We start from the raw sequence: 18,679 nt of genomic DNA on the forward strand, positions 1-18,679 counted from the left end.
GCTGTTTGTTTGGGCACTGTGCCAGGCGCGCCGCAGCCGGTCGCAGAGTGCTCGCTGTCCTCATCGTGTCTTGTTGTCTTCTCTGAAAAATGAACCTCGAACCCAAATCTTAACAAGCGCGCGGCAATGGCGACATTTTCCGTTATTCCTTGCATCAGACCTACCGATGGGCAAAAACGTGACTTGCAGGCAAAGTGCGAACTCAAACTGCGCATTGGCCAGTGTTTTGTATTGTTCAACTGATCGGGTGGTTTGCAAGCTGTTCAAGCCGTCTGAACAAGAAACTTCACAGCCACAGGTAGTTGGGAAGTGTCACATGACCAGTTAACCATGCTGGTTTTATTCTGTCATGGTCTTATTCGGCCATGTCCATAACATTTCTTGGGGGTACATACATGAAGGTAGTCAATAAATACTGAAATGGATTGACTGATCGAAGCGAATCACCAAGACGAGCATGCCCGCTTGCTGCAGAGCGCCTCTTTTCGGTAATGCGCGGTTCGTCACTAGTTCTCATGTGCCGGGCATTACAGCCCAATATCCTACTGTAATTTGGTAAGCGGCTCAGGAACACAAGTGCACCACTTGATGGAACGCCAGCGATGGCAGTGACCATTTCAGTGGTCGTGACGTAAACAGGATTCGAACCCGGGACCCCCACGTTGGAGGCGAATGTTCTCACCACTCAGTCATCACAAATTCAGAATCAAGTGCATGCAACATTCGAGGGCGATGAGGTGCCATTTTGGCAGAAAAATCGCTTGAGTTTCTTTGCCACAAACAGCCATACTCAGCCCGCTTCAGATCAAAGCAAACGACAAAGTAAATGAGTGCATCATATCGCGTTAGCGCGCAAAAACCTCGCGCCACCCGGTCAGCGGCGGTGCTGTCGGCTGCCGTGACAGCAGTCCAGGAACTGGTGGCACGACCGCCTGTAAACACGTGCGGGAGACCTGACCGTCCCCTGGCCGGTCCGGGCGGCTGGCTGTCGTCAGGCGGCCGCCGCCGAGGTGGGACGGCCGGCGCGAGGGGACGCTCGCCGTTGCCATGCTGACCGGAGCGGCGAGGATAAAGCAGAACAACGGTCGGCACGTTCCCTTTTTGCATCGCCAGACCGCTCGCGAGCAGGGGGTGTCCAGGCATTGACTGGTATCTGGGGTGCAGGGCCGGCGCGGCGCCCAGCCCCGCCGGACGCGATCACGCTCCCTGTCGGCGCCGGGCCTGACAGCGATGGCCGAGCGCAGCGAGTCCTTGACCGACATTGAGCTTAGAAGACACTCATAAGCCAGTGGTCGTCCACACGCATACGCATACGGAGGCTGGTCGTCGGCTCACGACAGGCGGAATTCGGACGGTACACTTTGGTGCATCCATTGAGTTGTGTTTGCCCTGTAGTCTCCATTGCCGTTGCGGTGTGACTGGTGATGCATGGACAAGGTGATCAGGCGTAATCAATGAGATGCACAATCTTGTAAAGGCAAATCAAACCGTGGTACATGGAGAAAGGCTGAGCGGTTCGCTGTACCTGTTTCAGCCGTGTGGTGGACACGATTTTTATTACATTACGCGCCACTAAACGACGCAGGACAGTTATTGGTGGCGCAAATATCCCTGTCAGCGCCTTTGCATATTTATCTGTCACCTCCCTACATGAGCCCAAGCTTAGGGCCAAATCCCTTTGAAGCGTACTACACCTTGCTCACCCTTTAAAAACCACCAAATTCACTTACCCGTCTATCAACGATCGAAACACGGGTGCTTTTTGGATGGACTAGATGCCCTCAGGTGAAAAATGTAATTATCTTAAGAAGCGCTGGTTGCGCGGGTCTTTGGATGTCGAGCGTCGGCGAGCGTTCTCAACACCGACGAACAGCGGCCTCTGGTTTATTTTCCGCTGGCTGCTGACTTTATCGTGAGACAGGTCCGGTCATGGCACGCACCCCAAAGACGGAGGAGCCCCAAGGCTTGACTGATGCATGTGTGGCTACTTTTCTATTTGCGACCACCACAGACGCAAACAAGATTGCAGAACATTATCAACTAGAATCACGGGTGCTTCGAATGCATCAGACACGCAGGACAGAGCCATACACATTGCGTGCATTTTTTCATGGCAGAAGCCTTTTCAGAGCATGACTTAGATAGAAAGAGACTTTCTGCTAGCCTTGTACAGTTACAATTGTAATTAAACAGCTAGGTAGATGTGTGAGCTGTTTCACATCTTGACACTTAGCATGTTATGCAAGGGTAGTGGACTATATCTGAGCTTCATTGCTCTTGGGACGTTGACAAAGGCCGTTCTAGGCCAAGGTTATCTTAATGGGAGTGTTCTACACTTCTATAGGGGTTCGAAATGGAATAGCCATCTTGAACATTACTGGGTGCAGTTCACAGCCCTGTCCCTCTTAAGACCTAAACCCCTTTACTTGCTGAGGTAAACGTCCGCGAAGATGAAAGGGCTTTTTCGGGGAGAGTATTTCAAGGTCATCTTGACATTCATGATGGTCACAACAGCGTCATTTAAATTCTTCCATTTCTAAGCCATGCGGCGATGATAGCTAAGTAAAATATAATCGTATACAATCTATTTGTTCCGATGAGGACGTATTGCCAAAATATCAACGCATCTATCTCTACATTCTCCTGGTTTTTCTACGAGGAATAAGGCTATCACTTCTCTCCTCTCTGTATCTGATACTTGCTTCAATATCTTCAAATGTGAAACACTCCAAAACAAAACAAGACCAATCAAAATCCGTACCTCACAGTTCCAAATCCTGAAAACGGCACAAAGCATTGTTGGGATAAGGCATCTAACTATGCACAACATTAAAATCGTCCACACAAATATCCAAAATTTGCCTTCATCCAAGGGCAATACTACAATAAAAAATGCATAGGACGACCGCATGCTGCCTTATCTCGCCTCTTGGAGTTAAAGATCCATGCTTTAGCTTTCACTAGCTTTAAAATTTAGACGCATGAAAAGCTTTGTGGAATTTACAGGAACGGGATTTGGCCACGCTTGAGCCAGCCTGACAGTTGTTAACCATTAAATATGATTTTAAAGGATCCTGCTGACAGTGGCAGAAGACGTAAGTGAGGCGAGGGGCCAGTTACTTAATATTTGTCAGCATATCAGCAAGGACGCAGCGATCGCCACCTGTCCCTCCGCAGCGTCCAAGGCTGCCGTTAGACATAAAGGCATGCATACACCAGATCAATAAAGAGCAACAAGGGCCCATCGAGGTTGCCTTTGCCCAGGTTCGGTTCCTATCCTTGGCAATAACCTCACCACTTGACCTGCCTGAATTTAGCAACAAATGAGATGTTAAGACCGACAGAACTTGTTCAAACGATTTTAAGTATTGATGGAAAGGGGTTTTCCTCAGCGTCGTATGGCGGTCCATCCCAATAATTCACTACTCTTTGAGTAACTTATATCTGCCTCTCCACAGTTCAGTTCCTGCCTTTTGCTAATTGAAAGTGGTTTCCCCTAAGTTTTGGCAGAATCTCCAGTGTTCCTTGTAGATCTACCTTGTCTATCCATTTTATAATCGTAGATGGGGCACGTGAGTCATTCAAAGTCTGAGTGGAGTTTTGTTGCTTAGGAACACAAATCTATGGGGTATCTTCTGGCATGCAGCGTGCACATCATTTTACGAAAACAAACGTTTGTTTTCAAGTACTCGATGTTGTCTAAACACAGAGTACAAAATCGCACTCAGCGATTTGCCGTGACCTTTTTGATTCAGTACCTTGATTCAAATCTGCTCGCATTACGAACCTTGATTAGTCCCGGCGTTTCTGACAAAATTTGCGCAAACTCAAGTATGATAAGCCACACTTGCCCCGAATACAAAAGAAGGTAGCTTGATGTAAAAAATTCGGGTATGCCAAAATTGTTCCGAGTTATACGAGCGTATAACACCTATCGAGTCAAATAAACTTGCGTGCACGTTCGGCCACTAATTGGAAACCTCACCTCCCCCACGTTGCCGGATTTCACAATGAAAGGTCAGGGGGACTGGTGTCGGCGACTTGGGCCATTTTGCGAGAAAGGATAGGAAAAATAGGATCTGAAACCGTGAAGCCGTCAGGGAAAACAACGAGGGACTTTTTATCTGCAACATTATTTGAGCGTGGGGGTGCGATCTGAACGAGTTGAGACCGCCCGCTCCGCCTCTCTGGTTTACAGACGTCACCTAGCAACGCTTGTTTTGCGCCGTCACCCAGCAACATTCGTCTTGCTTCGTCAACCAGCAATGGGCGTTTTGCTTCGTCCACCTTCGTTTATACAAGCTATCTGCATGTGTGAGTCATTAGGGCCTTACGACAGCTCAGGAGCTGAGGTCAGGTGGCGTCGCCGGTCTCTCACCTTGTGAGGAAGAGTGGGCACCACGGGGAATCGAACCCCGAACCTCTGGTTTCTCCGACGTTTTCCCACTGTATTACCGCCACCCCAACCTGCGTGCATGAACATTCCTCTTGATCCACGTCCATGCGCTCCTTATTAACACCTTGAGACATATTGTTTCCTCTTGGGCGATAGACCATAACAAACACGCGTTCATTGCGAACGACTGTCTTGTCTTATCTGTCGATTGCGGCACACGGCTTGTCACCCGATAACGTCGGTGAAATACGCGGAGTCCGGACAAGCTGCACTCGAAACCTTCCAACGCGGTATCTGCACGCCGCCCACTGCGCCACCGGTCCACCGACAAAGGCGAACCGAGCGGCTGCAGACATCAAGATCCGTTTGCGAGCAGCCGGGACATCCATCTCGCTATCAGACGACGATAGTGGGAAGGTCAACAACCGAGCGATGTCTGACACTCCGGACACACCCGCTGACACAGTCTCTCGAGACGCACCCGTTCGTGCACGGCCGTCGTGGCGGCGAGCCGACTGTCGAGCATGTCCGTGGGCCGCGTCAGGGTCGGCAGGGCGCAATCCCCAGGCGACTCCGCTGCCGAGGCGGTCAGGTGCTCCCCATGACAGCTACCACTGAACTGATACCTGCTGGGGTTTGGATTTTTTAACCTATTTCTAGCTACGGCTGTAAAACGAAGCCGATGACGTCATAGCTGCCGAACGCGAGCGTTCTCCGTTTAAGCCAATGAGAGCGTTATCTGAGCGTGTGAAGGTAGAAGCGTGTGAAGCGTGCGAAGCGTGCGATGCGTGCACACGTGCGTGTTGAACATGCGGAAAAGACATACGCAGACTTACGATGCATGCCATACACGCTGGAACGTGTTTATTCTTCAAAGTGGATATAATTTACCTTAGTGCATGCTTTAAATCCCGATACGATCCAGATACCAGCGGTACACCATCATGTTCCCCAGCTTCTGTCGTTGCGATTGACGTGAGCAGTGGCAACGCCGGCGGTCATGAAGCACTTTCCTGTAGCTTACAAAAGCCAAGCGTTCAGTGTACTCACTGCGAGCTGAAATTGTGGCTCTAAATGGTGCGCGTAATCGTTCCTGACAAATAAGTTTGGAGATGAACGATGCGGGTTTGCGCGTAAATTGCAATGTCTTGGGGATGTCACAGTTTGCGACCTCTTGAAAAAGCTATCAAGTTCTCTTTTTATCCAGCTATTCACGTCAATACACAAACCCATGCACGAGCGCAGCACGCACACGGCTTAGTGAACGCACACGGGCTAAGCACACACATACACGCACCACATCCATCAGTTGTGACAAACAATCGACCTATATAAGACAGTAGTAGTTGCCTTATTTCTCGGAGAAAAAAAACAGGAGAATGGAGACATAGTTGGGTCGATATTTCGGCGACATGCCTCTATCGAAACAATAGCAAAACTTCTGGCATTGTTTTGATAAAGGCATGTTGCCAAAATATCAACCCAAATATATATCTATTCTCCTGGTTTTTCTTCGAAGAATAAGGCTATTGCTACTGTCTTATCTGTGTGAATAATATTCCTCACTAATGCACTGAACAACTTACAAATAATCGACCACCGAATGTGCAAACGTAAACAGCCCGCCTTGTAAAAATGAGATTGCACCATTCGTCATCGGCTAGCATATCAGCAAATGCCCGATTTTGTGCATAGAAACAATGGAATAAAATCGGAGATACATCGTGAAGGGTTGCGAAATATTTGAAATAATACGAACATCCAACCCATGGCCAATGGACTTATGTCATCATCACGAGACAGCCGGCCTCCAGACGGGCATGCGCTCCTCAGCAGCTCGATAGTAACAACCGTAAATCAAGCCTATTTGCGCTCCCCAACTTAGCTGATAAACACCGCTGCCCGCCACCTCCTTCCCGCCACGGCTCACGCCGCTGGCTTCCTCTTACCAGGGTCGCCACGCCTTCGGGAGCGGACAGTCATGAAGGAGTCATGGGAAGTCATGAGGCCCTGGGTGCATTACGTCATCAGCACTGCAGCTCGGACGCGCGGCCCGCCCGCCGACCGGCCCGCGCAGCGTGACGGGGCGGCGCGGCATGGGTGCTCGGAACCGGGAGTTCCCGGCACTTGGCGGCGCCGGGGCCGGCTCGGCGCGCTGACGAGGCCGGCGGTTCGCGGCAGCGCGGCGGGATGTCCGAGCTCGTACGGCGCAGACGGGGGCTCCCCGGAGCACCGGCATTCGGCGGGCGCACCGGCCGCACGCGTACTACCGGCGGTTGTGCCGCTGCTGTTGCGTCACAGAGCCGCCGTCTTGCGAACGGTCGCGTCGCATCGCAGGAATTGTGTTACCGAATTAGCGCATGCAGGCGGCGGTACTGCGACGCTGGGGTTGCGGCTGAGTTACAGGAAACGGCATGCAGATGCTATCGGTGCGCCGTTTCGCCATCGCAGGGAAGTGCTAACACGCTCCTGTGCGAGGCATCGTATCACTGTGAGTATTATGTCATCCCAGGGGATGACTTTGGCATTATGACGTCCAGGAAATGGCAGCCTCTCTGAGGATCGGATAGCCGGCCTCATGAATTTACAAAAAAGTGAGGTGCTTGGCCGTGGCACACGGCTCGTGATCACGATTACGCATACCGCCGCAATATCCTCCGGTGAGAGCACGGAGAGCTGTACCTTGAGTACGGACAGCTGCGTCGATTACAAGTTACGCTAAGCACGCAAGATCCATACCGCACCACCCAAGCAAAGCTAGCCGGCACTCAGTGTGCATCAATGGCATCCATATCCGCAGTAAACAGTGCTAATCCGGCTCCGGGATGGCGGATCGGTGTTTGTTCATGTGACTCAAGCTTTTCGATAGCCGCAAATCATTTTTATGGGTGTCGTGACCTCTACAGGTGTAACGTTGGCCAGTGCGAGTGTTTTGTTTGCTTCGGATGTCTGCAGTAAGTTATCATTGCAGGTAAAGCGATACCCGTTATCTGCAGGAAGACCAGACTTGAAGCATCATTAAAGGAGCTGTCAAACGAATGCCATAAAGGCGGTCGAAGTATCGCTCACCCTACGTTGCACTCTGACGTTGTCAGCGAGCTCAGAGGCCACGAGCCGACCCGAGGCTAAATGGGAATAGAGGCAAGGATCCTGAAATTATGGCAACACGGAATACGTTGGGCATGACATGAGCAGAATGCTGTATAGCGGGCACAGGGTGCATCGATAAACTAATAGCTACCATGCCGTAGAGCGCTGTGCAAGGATCAGAATGAAGCCCGATTTGAACAGAGTGGAATCCTAGTTTTGATCACCAATATGTAAAACGAATAGCGATATGGCGATATCTTGGCCCCACACTATACTTTCCGTTACTGCGCACCTGAATCGACCACACTCCATAACCAATGTAACATCTACGGAAACATTTCAGCTATTTGCTTTCTTGGAAGTCACATAATCAAGTCACGTGGTCACATAATCAGACTATGTATGAGAATGTCAAAACAGAAAACAGAGTCCCATAGTGCGTAATATACCAGACATATAGGTCACCACGCACCACGAAAGCATGTACCCTGTGCGTAAATCGGAGTCCACGTGTCACAACACTGCACGAAATATTTGACTTTGAATGTGTCGTAAGAAGAAACGTAAAAACAAGAGAAACTTTGTGTTATGCCATGCGAGAATGTTTAAGTTCTGCAGTTCCGGTGTCTCACCTCCAGCTCACTGGTACACACGGTACGTCCAAAGTCACTTCTGTATTGAACACTCGTCACAGGCCCTCGTCACAGTCCGTCCCGCCGACACGTCCGTCCCCGCGCCGGCGGCTCTCAGTCTTCTCCCTGTTATTGCCTCCTCTCCTGACCCCCACGGCCGCGTCACTCATACGGGACGCCTGGGCAGGAGGAGGAGAACGCGAGCGCCTCTTAGCGGCGCTTACCAAACTACGCAAGGATTCACCGGCTAGCACATAGGTGATCTCTGACACCTTACAGCTATTCTCTTTGCTGAGCCAGTAGGACTTCCAAATTTTAGGGTGCACAAGGATGCGAAGGAGCGTCTCGAAAAGCAGCGTTGGAAATCATTTCTGAGGCAATTTTCCCATGCATCATCCCATTCGTATGGCTAATGCTAATCTTGTGTGGGGAGCGGATGAGCCACAGTTCACCCGGTCACCTATTCCCGTGTTCCTTTGTCTATGCAGATGTCCATTCCTTCTTAAAAATATATGGTAGGGTTTACAGCTGCATTTTAAGAAGCCGCGAACATTAACATACGCGAGCTTTCCGGTGTTCTGGTAAAACCCGAAAGCAGCGAGAGGGACCCATTCAAATTAACTATCACACGAACGTCATGTGTGTAAATTTCTTGGCATGCATGAATTGTTGGTGCTATGCCATACCCAGGCAGTGAAAGGTTATGCTGCGAGATGGCGATGCAACATTAAGTTTTGACGAAAAAGCCGCTAACCTTGTTGTTCATTTAAGGGAAAGTAAAAAAGCGATTAGATAACTCACGGGTAGGCATCTACACGCGTTAAGATTACAGAAGCATATAGCTACAGCACAAAAACGCTGATTGACAGAAGGCATCAATTTTGGAGCTAAATGGGCAGAAGTCCACGCTTTAACCATTAAAGTAACGTCATCGACGAAATAACAAACATAGCAATACAGAATCATGTATAGACATTACCCAAAAAGGAGGCACCTGGTTTCCAGACGCGCAGTTACAGATCATTTCAGTAACCAATGTGATGAAGTGTATGCACTTGGTCATCACTTTGTTGCTTGTCATGATGCTAAGATATTTTGCGATATATTATTTATTGGAGTGAATGGTACTGCCAGATGCGTACTAAGTAGTAGCAACGGAAGCCAATATATTGTTTGCAATGTTACGCAAAAAAACAAGTGCCATCTTGGTTGTGATGTACCCAATCAGTTCAAGGCCATTCGAATATTTAGAGAAAGTGAGATTACATGTGAGCTATTTGATACGTACATAGACAAGAGGCTGCAAATCGGAAAGCAAAAGGTTTTTGAAAATAGATTGTGGAAACATTGAAGCAAATGCGGGGTCCGTTCATGTCAGAGGACCTGTTGTTTTAAATTTGATGCACTGTGTGCTGCATGATAAGAACTGCTCCGATTGTGGGGCCCATTAATCGCGATGTAAAATGCTGCCGACTGTATTGGGCCATCACAAACATTATCAAGCATCCCACTGAAGTGCAGTTGAAACGACACGAGCTGGGATGTGTTAACTGCGCGAGCCGTGTGCGGCGTCGGCGTATTGCTGATCGCTGCATGCGCGTCTGCGTATGGTCGTGTGTATGTGCGACGAGCTGTTGCGCAAAAGACCCGGAAAAAATCACACGAACATTTACGCGAGAGCAAAGTCGGCTGCGCGGCCCCTGCTGATGTGAAGTAATTCGTGTGGACGGCTGGCATGTGTCGTAAGGTCCACGCGACTGACGACGTCGTTCCGTAAAGTAAGCATGCTGCGATGCCTTCGAGACGCATACATGCTACCAAAATCAGAAGCCCAGTGTCGCAAAATCAGTAAGTGGTGGTCAGCCCAGCGTCGGAAAAACACCGGAAAGCCCCAGATACTGATGTCTCTCCGGATCTGTGCTTTTTGCTTCGTCTTCGGAGAAGCTTAAAAACTCAATTCATGCATTTTGTCTTTCATTTGAAAGCTAAACGAGGAATTGTGCTGAGAGAGCGCTCGCTGAGTGGGAGAGCTCAGCTGCGGGGTGGGGGTTCAGCTATCAGTTGTGAACCCAGCTGTGCAGGTTGATGTCTTAAGTTGGGAGCGCTCCCTGAGTAGGAGAGCTCAGCTGTGCAGGTGGAGAGGGCTCGATCCCCCACCTGAAAGCAATCTCGCATCTCTGCGCACAATACTTGCGTCACTCGCTTGCGCGGACACTGACGGGCTGCTCATGGCTCGGGGCTCATAAACATGGCTCATAAGCATCGTTGCGACGTGCTTACATAGACCCGTAGGACGTACGGGCCGCTCGTCATGTGAGCTAGCCATCTGGTTTGCTTGTGTCGCAATGCTGGACCGGCTCGTAGTTTCCTGGCACAACGCTCCAAACTGATTACACAAAACTTGATCCTGATCTGCAAGCGACCTTTTCAGCGTGCAGTCGCTGGATTTCAATCAAAACCAAACCTGCGCAGATGCCAAGCTGTCTCTGCTGCCCCGCAGCCCGCCCGCACTTGCCAAACTCCGGTCAACCGTGCCTACCCCCCCCCCCCCCCCCCCCCCTCAGGCACGAGTTTCCTGTGGATGCGCCACGGCGCTGCGGGCATGCTTCAGTGGAGCGGGTTTTTGCTGACATTACGCCAACGGAACGATAACCAGGCTGGTGCACAACGCTCCTGCTCGGACCTTTGCCATCTATCCGGCCGTGAATGTCCTGACAAGACTTCAGGAAACTTCCAGAAGAGCGGACGACAAACATTGAATCGATCGCGCCTGAATGGAGAGACGGTTGTTAACAGTTTGCTGGGGTTGAGTGGGGGGTTGGGGAACTCTTTTCGGCCATGATTGGGTGGCTGGAATAACTCTACAGAGTGTTTTGCTTTCCTTTCAGTCTTTTCAGCAGTGAACAGATAACAAGTTTCAGACTCATCTGGAATGATTCTCTTAGATCAACCGTTCGAGATAACGCATATGTCAAAATGACATGCACACCGTGCCGACACTCAGTGGAAAAATATGTTCTAATTTGGCGATACCCACCTGCTGGGTCACGGCATCAAGAAAAGATGCGGTACTCCGGTATTCCGATATTGTTCGCACGGCAGCCACGGTGTTAATTCAGGAGACTGATATAGAAAGGTTGCATCTTATCCACCGCTAGCTGTCAAAAGTTGGGCTACATCTAACATCATCCATTCGTTCATGCCGGGAAAGTTGAATCTAGAACGTTGAGATCCAAGAAAATACTTGCTTCGATCAGTGCAAAATAATCTTAAATCATTTAAGTTCAACTGCGTGCTTTTTTACATCACGTTGTCCGGTCATTTGTGGCGTTAAGATGCGGCAAGAACGCTTCTGTATCAGATGTTGCACGAGATCAGCACGAACTTCTCCTCTCTCTACACCCCACGACAGTGTTTTGAATGCAAAGTCATCCCAAATCATCTGCTCGGCCCACCTCCGAATCGAACCGGACAGGAAGTTCATTCTGGTTCTTCTACAGCAGGCGGCTATGCCACCGCATATCCTCCGCATGGTTCGTGATATGACAAACCCGTCAGACACAGCCTATGGTTATAAGCATAGGCATCACATTGAGATTGAGTGTTAACTGCATACAAAGGTAAATACAGTGTGTATTCTAGCGTGCCAAGAATGCTTTATTCTATTTGACGTCACATATAATTTTTGCTGGACGTACACGCTGCGCTACGCTTTTACCTACCGCTTACATCTTCCTCACTTTCCTGACAGCAACTGCACATGTGAAACAATAGCATTTACGTTCGCACCCACTATGCGTGCTCCCAACAGCAAACCACAAATTACACTGTTTGTATAACACACCCTGCCTTCACCCGCCGTCGGTCCCGGGCGCGCGTCGTCTTTTTTCTTCACTGAACCCGCTCGGCGCGTCCGGCGACGATTCTACGTGATGTTACGCGTAATCTTTGCCATCCGAGTCGCTGCGAACCCAAAGAGGTGCAGCAGAATATGGAGTATGACGTCATAAATGATGTCAACGGCATAGCTTCTTCCGTCTTCCAGGTCATTACGAATGTACCCACAATCTGTCGGTGCAAAATTTGCTGAACCCAAACATAACTCAAACGCGCTTAACTTTGTTGTCGTTTTTACACCTTTTACGCATATACGCATTTACGTTTATCATATCTTTATTAGATTAGATAATGAAGGTGAAATACGGTTGTATATATAAATAAATATATATATATATATACATATATAATTATATATTATTTTACATTATACTTACCGTATGCATGTACAACAAAGCCACCCCAGTATATGCTTACATATATTTATCAAAGCCGCAAGTCCCGTTCCATTCGCCTTCACCCCCTGTTGCCTTTCATCCCGTTCTCCTGTACTCGACGGAACAATGCGTTCCAATTCACACGCAGCAAAATATACGAAGACCGCCTTCCTTGAGATTAACACAATCCACGGCCATCCCGCTTCTGACTGTCGTGGCCAGAGGAGCAGTTTGTGCTGTATGTATGGATGGCTGGGCGGTGAGCAAAGTCACGTGCTCCTGCCGTAAGAGCGTACAAAGTTCAGCCGCAACTGTCCCGCTGGATGGACGCGCCGTCAAGGTCTCCAGTAGTCTCTTGAGGAAGCGTGAAGTCATTCGGGTTTATGCCTTGCGCAACGCGTTCAGTCGGTTTAGTTCTGTTGGTTGCAGGGTCACTGGGTGTAGCTTCTAGGGCTTGTGGCGTTGCGCGGCGTGTTCAGTGGGCTTAGTTCCGTTGGTTGCAGGATCGCTGGGTGTAGCTCCTAGGGCTTGTGGCGTTGCGCGGCGTGTTCAGTCGGTTTAGTTCCGTTGATTGCAGGGTCGCTGGGTATAGCCCTAGGGATAAAGCCCGGTGGGCGTGGGTCCCTGGTCCATGACGGTCAGCGCCCGAGCGGCCTCGGTCCGAGGTCACCGCTGTTTTGAAGGCGAAAGGCAGGGTTCGCGCACGTGGCACCCGTCGCCGAGAAACTGGACACCGCAAACGATTCCTAGGCGGTCAAAGTTCATCAGACGCAAACTGATTCCATTCACTCCTACACAAGCTTTTCGCTTTTCGACCAAGAGGAACGTGGTCCCGCCACTTTTAACTTTGATAGGTGTAAGTACGTGAAAGGGCACATATGTTTCCAGATCGCCTGCGCTCGCGGTTAAAGTAAGATTTTTTCGCCCGGCAAATGCGTAATAGATCGTAGGACAGCAGTTCGTACAGCAGAAGTTCGTACGATGAAAGCTCGTCGGACTAACCTCGCTCTCTTGTGTCCGTGGTGAACCGCACAAACTAGTCTCTGGTGTCGCATTGCACAATGAAGCCGGGTGGCAACAGCAGACGTTAGCACCGACTGAGACGCCGGCGACAACATTATGCAGGCCGGAAAGTAACCGCTTTTCTTGGAAGGATCCGACATCTAACATACCTTCTTTTAGTTCAGTACACGCTGTAGCGACGTGGTTGATTTTTCAAAAACATTGGTTATTCTAAGATGTCAAATTTCTTTATGGATAGGCCTGATCGCCAAACAAATGTAAGCACTGGTGGGTATATATCCTGTTAATCGTGTCCCATAGAATGCAGCGGATCGTCACGCAGTTTACGAACCTGCTTCCGATCTCCGCGAAGTGCTTGTTCGCTTTTTTGTCATTGTCTGTTGTATTCTTCCGTTCGCCCTTCCTTTCTCGCTGGCAATGTCGAAGCACACGCGTCAGGATGTGGAGCATCGGTCGGCTTCAGTCCCGTGCTGCCAAAGGCCATCACGCGTGCCGTACAGTAGAGGCGGAGCGAGCGTGCCGGATCCGCCCCTGTGCTGCATGCGCTCTCACTGCCGTACAGCGAGGCGCGCCTGTCGGCCTTGACGAATCATGTGCCAGCGGGGACTGACGATCCAGGGACGACGGTCCAGGCTGTGCACTTGCCTGTTTCGGACTGGTCCGCTACGCGCGACCAGCACCTGGTTCCTGAGAGCATGGCTTTGTCGGTGCATAATCTCGACTGCGAGCGCAGGTGGGGGAGGGGAAGTAGCACTGGCTAGCCGCCGAACCCGGCCCAGACTCCTTAAATGTCAATGCAGTTGCAGTGACGGGTTGGTACCGCGTAGCGTTGGGCCGGCGATGGCGCCGTAACATCTGCTGGAGCGCACCGGCCTGCGGTTCGACGTTTGCGAGATGACTGGCCTAAACAAGCGTCGCGTCAACATCGAAAGCCAGACGTTATCGGCTTCCTGGACGTTCAAACGGTGTTTGGTAGCGCAAGTTTATTGGCCCTCAGATATACCGGTTGGGAGCGTCGGCGCGAACACGGTGCCAAGTCCCTTCGATAATTAAGCGTCAAAGCCTCCGTGTCTGCATCCACTTCAGTGATTTTCATAATCTGTCATAGTCAACGCAGTCTTGCGTTCGGCTCTGCGTCATCGGAATCGATTCTGATTGTAGCCACAACGTATAAGACGGATAACGAGTACGGCGCGAACACTTCAGAATATTTTGAGTCGACTCCGATTCCGAGTCAATGAACACCACTCAATTACGGCATTGATTCCGACAGAGTCACCTCTTTTTGACATCAAAAGCTTTGCTGCATACATGCTTATTTTATTTGCCTGACTGACGCTTCAGTTGCTGTATATACAACGTGCGTTTATATGTATATATGAATATATGCATAGATATGTGGTTTTAGGGTATGCTACCTACCTCGGTTTTTTGCGTCGGCAGTTGGGTTAATTTAACTCGACACCGACTTATCGTGTGAACGGAATCGATACCATCCCGACTCAACAAAAATACACCACGGAAGTGCAGAACGATAAATAAGACCAGAGGCGTACATTTTATCTGGGGCTCTTAAAACCACCCTACTGGCATCACTTCTCACTACACAAAGTCAGCTCGCTCACGTCACAGCATCACATGATGCCATGCCAATCTAGAGGTTTAAAATTACGGTCATGAGCAGCTTTGGGCTGGGGGGGGGGGGAGGGGCAGCAACACCATCACTCAGTATTCTAATTTATGGTCACCTGTCGAGTTCATCGCGTCATGTTTTACAGCAGTAATTCGCCAACAATTTCTGCCCCAACCTTCGAGGCAAGTTGTTAAGAAGCGACGCAATAACCATCGGCCTTGAAAAAACAGCGGCGAAACGAGCATGCTCACGCCTGGACCTCTCACGGCCAGTGCGGTCACGCGGCAGGCCGTTCACACCGCCGGACCAACCGGGCACCACGCACGGGCCGCGTGCTCCCGCCGTGGACCGGGATCAGACGCGGGTTATGCGGCGGTGGCCCGGCCCGTGTGCCTGGCGCGCGTTTGACGCCGCTCGCGCTCACATTACGTCAGCCGATGCGGCCGCTCTCGGCTGGGCTCCAGGCCGAGCATTCCTGCAGCCAAGGCCGGAGACGCTCTGTACTCTGGCCGGTCCGCCTTGGATGACGCCGCTGCGCCAGGGGCGGCGCCAGGCCCGCGCTGACGTGGGTCCGGAACAGTCCAGAGCATTCGGGCGGGTGTTCCGGCCCTAACGAGCGATCTCACTTTTTCGGCACTGCTACATCGGCAACAGTGAGCTGCACCATGGACACGCGACGAACCTTGTGCGTCTGACGGACCGACAGCCCACAGGATCTCCACGCGGATGGAGAGCTTTCGCCGCCCCTCCAGAACAGCCGCGACGCCCGCTTGCCCGGAGCGCGCCCACGCCAGCGACGTCACGGTTGCGCCATCGACCGCAGGACCGGCCCCCGCCATCGACCAATCGGAGCGCCACGTTTGGAGGAGTGACGGCTACGTCACGCCGCCAGGCCGCAGCACCGCCGCCGTCGGGCGGTGTTAAAGCAAGGCCAAGCCCCCCCATTGCCATCTGCCGTTAGGCGCCAGCTGGGGCGGTCCGGCTGCCTGGGTATAAAAGCCGCGCGGCGCGGTGAACGCTTTTTCAGTCGCCTCGGCTCTGGCTGCGCAGGCGGCCGCCAGCGGCGAACGTCGCACCTCGAGCCGACCCGTCGCCATCCTGGCCACCGTTCAGCAGACCCCAGCCCGGCCCTGCTCTACCCTGCCCGTCGCCGCTCCGCCGCTGCTGGTCTGCGAGTCACCCGTCGCCTCGCTGCCGGCGCCGCTGCTGCCGCCCGAGCTGACTCTGGCCGTGAGGGCCGAACCGGCCGCCATGTCCACGCCGGGCACCCTACGGCGGCCGCTGCCACTGCAGCACCTGGCCGGCGGCGTGGCCGGCGGCGTCACCTCCACGTTGCTGCTGCACCCGCTCGATCTCATCAAGATCCGCTTCGCCGTGGACGGCGGCGCCATGCGCGCGCGCCCCCAGTACACGAGCGTGGCGAGCGCGCTCACCACGATCGTCGGCTCGGAAGGCGTGCGCGGCCTCTACCGCGGCGTCACGCCCAACCTGTGCGGCGCCGGCGCCTCCTGGGGCCTCTACTTCATGTTGTAAGTATGGCTGACCCGGCGGGCACTTCGCCGTAATCCACGGCTGACGCGCGCGGGAAACCCGGCCGGACGTGCTTCTGAGTCCCCGGAACGGCTGCACCAGACTTGTCGCGATAAGACTTGCCGTTGCGACATCGTCCTACTTGGGTGCGAGCGGCGCGTGCACTGACCCGGTCGTCCACTCCAGCCTGCCGACGCTGGCTGGATGCTGACTCTGACCGCTCGTTTGCAGCTACAGCTCGCTCAAGTCGTGGATGCAGTCGGGCGACCCGTCACGAGACCTGGGCGCCGCCCGTCACATGCTCGTGGCCTCCGAGGCGGGCGTCCTGACGCTGGCGCTGACCAATCCCATCAGCGTGGTGCGCACTCGGTGAGTGACTCTTAGCGCCATCTACAGGCGACAGAATGAATGTCCGCTTAGAATGCTTCGGGACATCCAGGCACGATAAGGTAGCGACCTCTGTACGGTGTCTGCATGGACGAACAGCTGTTGCGCGCACTGCACTGAATACAGCATTTCCGTCCATGCCGAGGCTTAGCGTGTTGGAACGCGCCACTGCCTCGGTAATCAGCGGAACACGCGGCTAACGTCGCCCGCCTCTCCGCTCGGTAGGCTCTGCCTCCAGACGACGCTGGACGCCACGTTGCCGGAGAGCAAGCGCTACTCGGGCATGCTGGACGCGCTGCGCAAGACGTACCGTCAGGAGGGTACGCGCGGTCTCTACCGGGGCTTCGTGCCGGGCATCTGGGGCGTGTCACACGGCGCGCTCCAGTTCATGGCGTACGAAGAGCTCAAGAGCCTGTACAACCGGCGCCGTGGCCGACCGGTGCAGCATCGGCTCTCAACGCTCGAGTACCTGCAGTTCGCCGCGCTCTCCAAGCTGTTTGCCGCCTGCATCACGTACCCGTACCAGGTAGGAGAGCCCGAGATCCCCGCGCCCAAGCACCTCGCCTCCAGTGGTGCCAAAACCCAACAAGTCGGCCACGCCGGCGCTCGTACAGTCGAGACATCACTGGGTACTCGGCGACCAGGCCGTGTTGTACGGCTATCCTCGCACCGGTCCAGTGACCGGCTTACGATGCTGCGTAACGAGCTCTTGAGAGGCGGTGTTGCCTGGCCGGTGCTAAGCTGCGGAGACGGGAGCGGGCCGCTTCCCGGGCCGACTCGGCCATAGCACCGCCGCGTCAACCCCGGCGCGTTCCCGCTGACACTGCGTTCCTGCTCTGCTGCAGGTGGTGCGGGCGCGGCTACAGGATCACCGGGCCAGCTACTCGGGCTCGGCGGACGTGATCCGGCGCATCCTGAGCCACGAGGGCCCGCGCGGTCTTTACCGCGGCCTGGCGCCCTATCTGCTGCACGTCACGCCCAACGTCTGCTGCGTGTTCATGGTGTACGAGCTTGTGACGGGCGGCGGCGGCGGCGGCCGGTGACGGTGCCGCGACGCCGCCCGTCACGCCGGCCGGTCACGACCGGCTTCGGCGGGAGGTGACCTCGCGTCCAGCAGGGGCGCCCGTCGCGGCATAGGTCCGCGTTATGTGGGCATTTGACTTGTTCTCTGTGCAATCGGCGGCATCAAATGGGCCATTTGACGCACTGCGTTTCGTATCATCGGCGGGAGCGAGTAGCCATCATTTGTCACATTCCGTGATCACGTTCACTACGCATTAGTCTAAGTCAAGTCAAGCACAGGGCGTGCTTAAATATGTATGTGGTGTGTACGCCCATCCTGTTACTCGCGTGTGACGGCAAGATGCCAGGAGCTGCGACGACGAAACGTTTACGTGTGGTTTTACACACGTTTTGATTGCACTGCCAATGTTAAACCAAGTGAACGTGATATGTCTTATCTTTATTGTGCAACAACGTGAGAATTCTTCCTCATTTTGAGTCACCGAAGCCGGAGGTTCCCTAAGAACGCACGGACGATTGTGCTACTCGAGAAATCGATGGTTATCTCAGGTAAACGCATCATGTGCGTTGCGCAGCGAATGAAAATACAGCAAACTGGAGGTATTCCGCACTAAAGGTTTGAACGGCGACAGCTATTTGCTATGAAATCATAGTCCACGTGATAAATTTCACGCCACAGAGACCCAAAAAC

At 52.7% G+C, this 18,679-nt stretch overlaps 1 protein-coding gene across 1 annotated transcript; it reads left to right on the top strand.

Moving 5' to 3' along the window:
* Positions 1-15,821: 15,821 nt before the first annotated feature.
* On the top strand, positions 15,822-18,593 carry LOC119091691 (mitochondrial folate transporter/carrier). The gene is made up of 4 exons (XM_037214518.1): positions 15,822-16,577; positions 16,810-16,947; positions 17,191-17,491; positions 17,811-18,593. Exons 1-4 carry the CDS (start codon positions 16,300-16,302, stop codon positions 18,006-18,008), a joined length of 915 nt encoding a protein of 304 aa, XP_037070413.1. The 5' UTR covers positions 15,822-16,299; the 3' UTR covers positions 18,009-18,593.
* Positions 18,594-18,679: the final 86 nt, after the last annotated feature.

This window comes from Pollicipes pollicipes, unplaced genomic scaffold, assembly GCF_011947565.3.
Source record: "Pollicipes pollicipes isolate AB1234 unplaced genomic scaffold, Ppol_2.1 Scaffold_3447;HRSCAF=4054_pilon_pilon_pilon, whole genome shotgun sequence".
In the NCBI taxonomy this organism is placed as follows: Eukaryota; Metazoa; Arthropoda; class Thecostraca; order Pollicipedomorpha; family Pollicipedidae; genus Pollicipes; species Pollicipes pollicipes.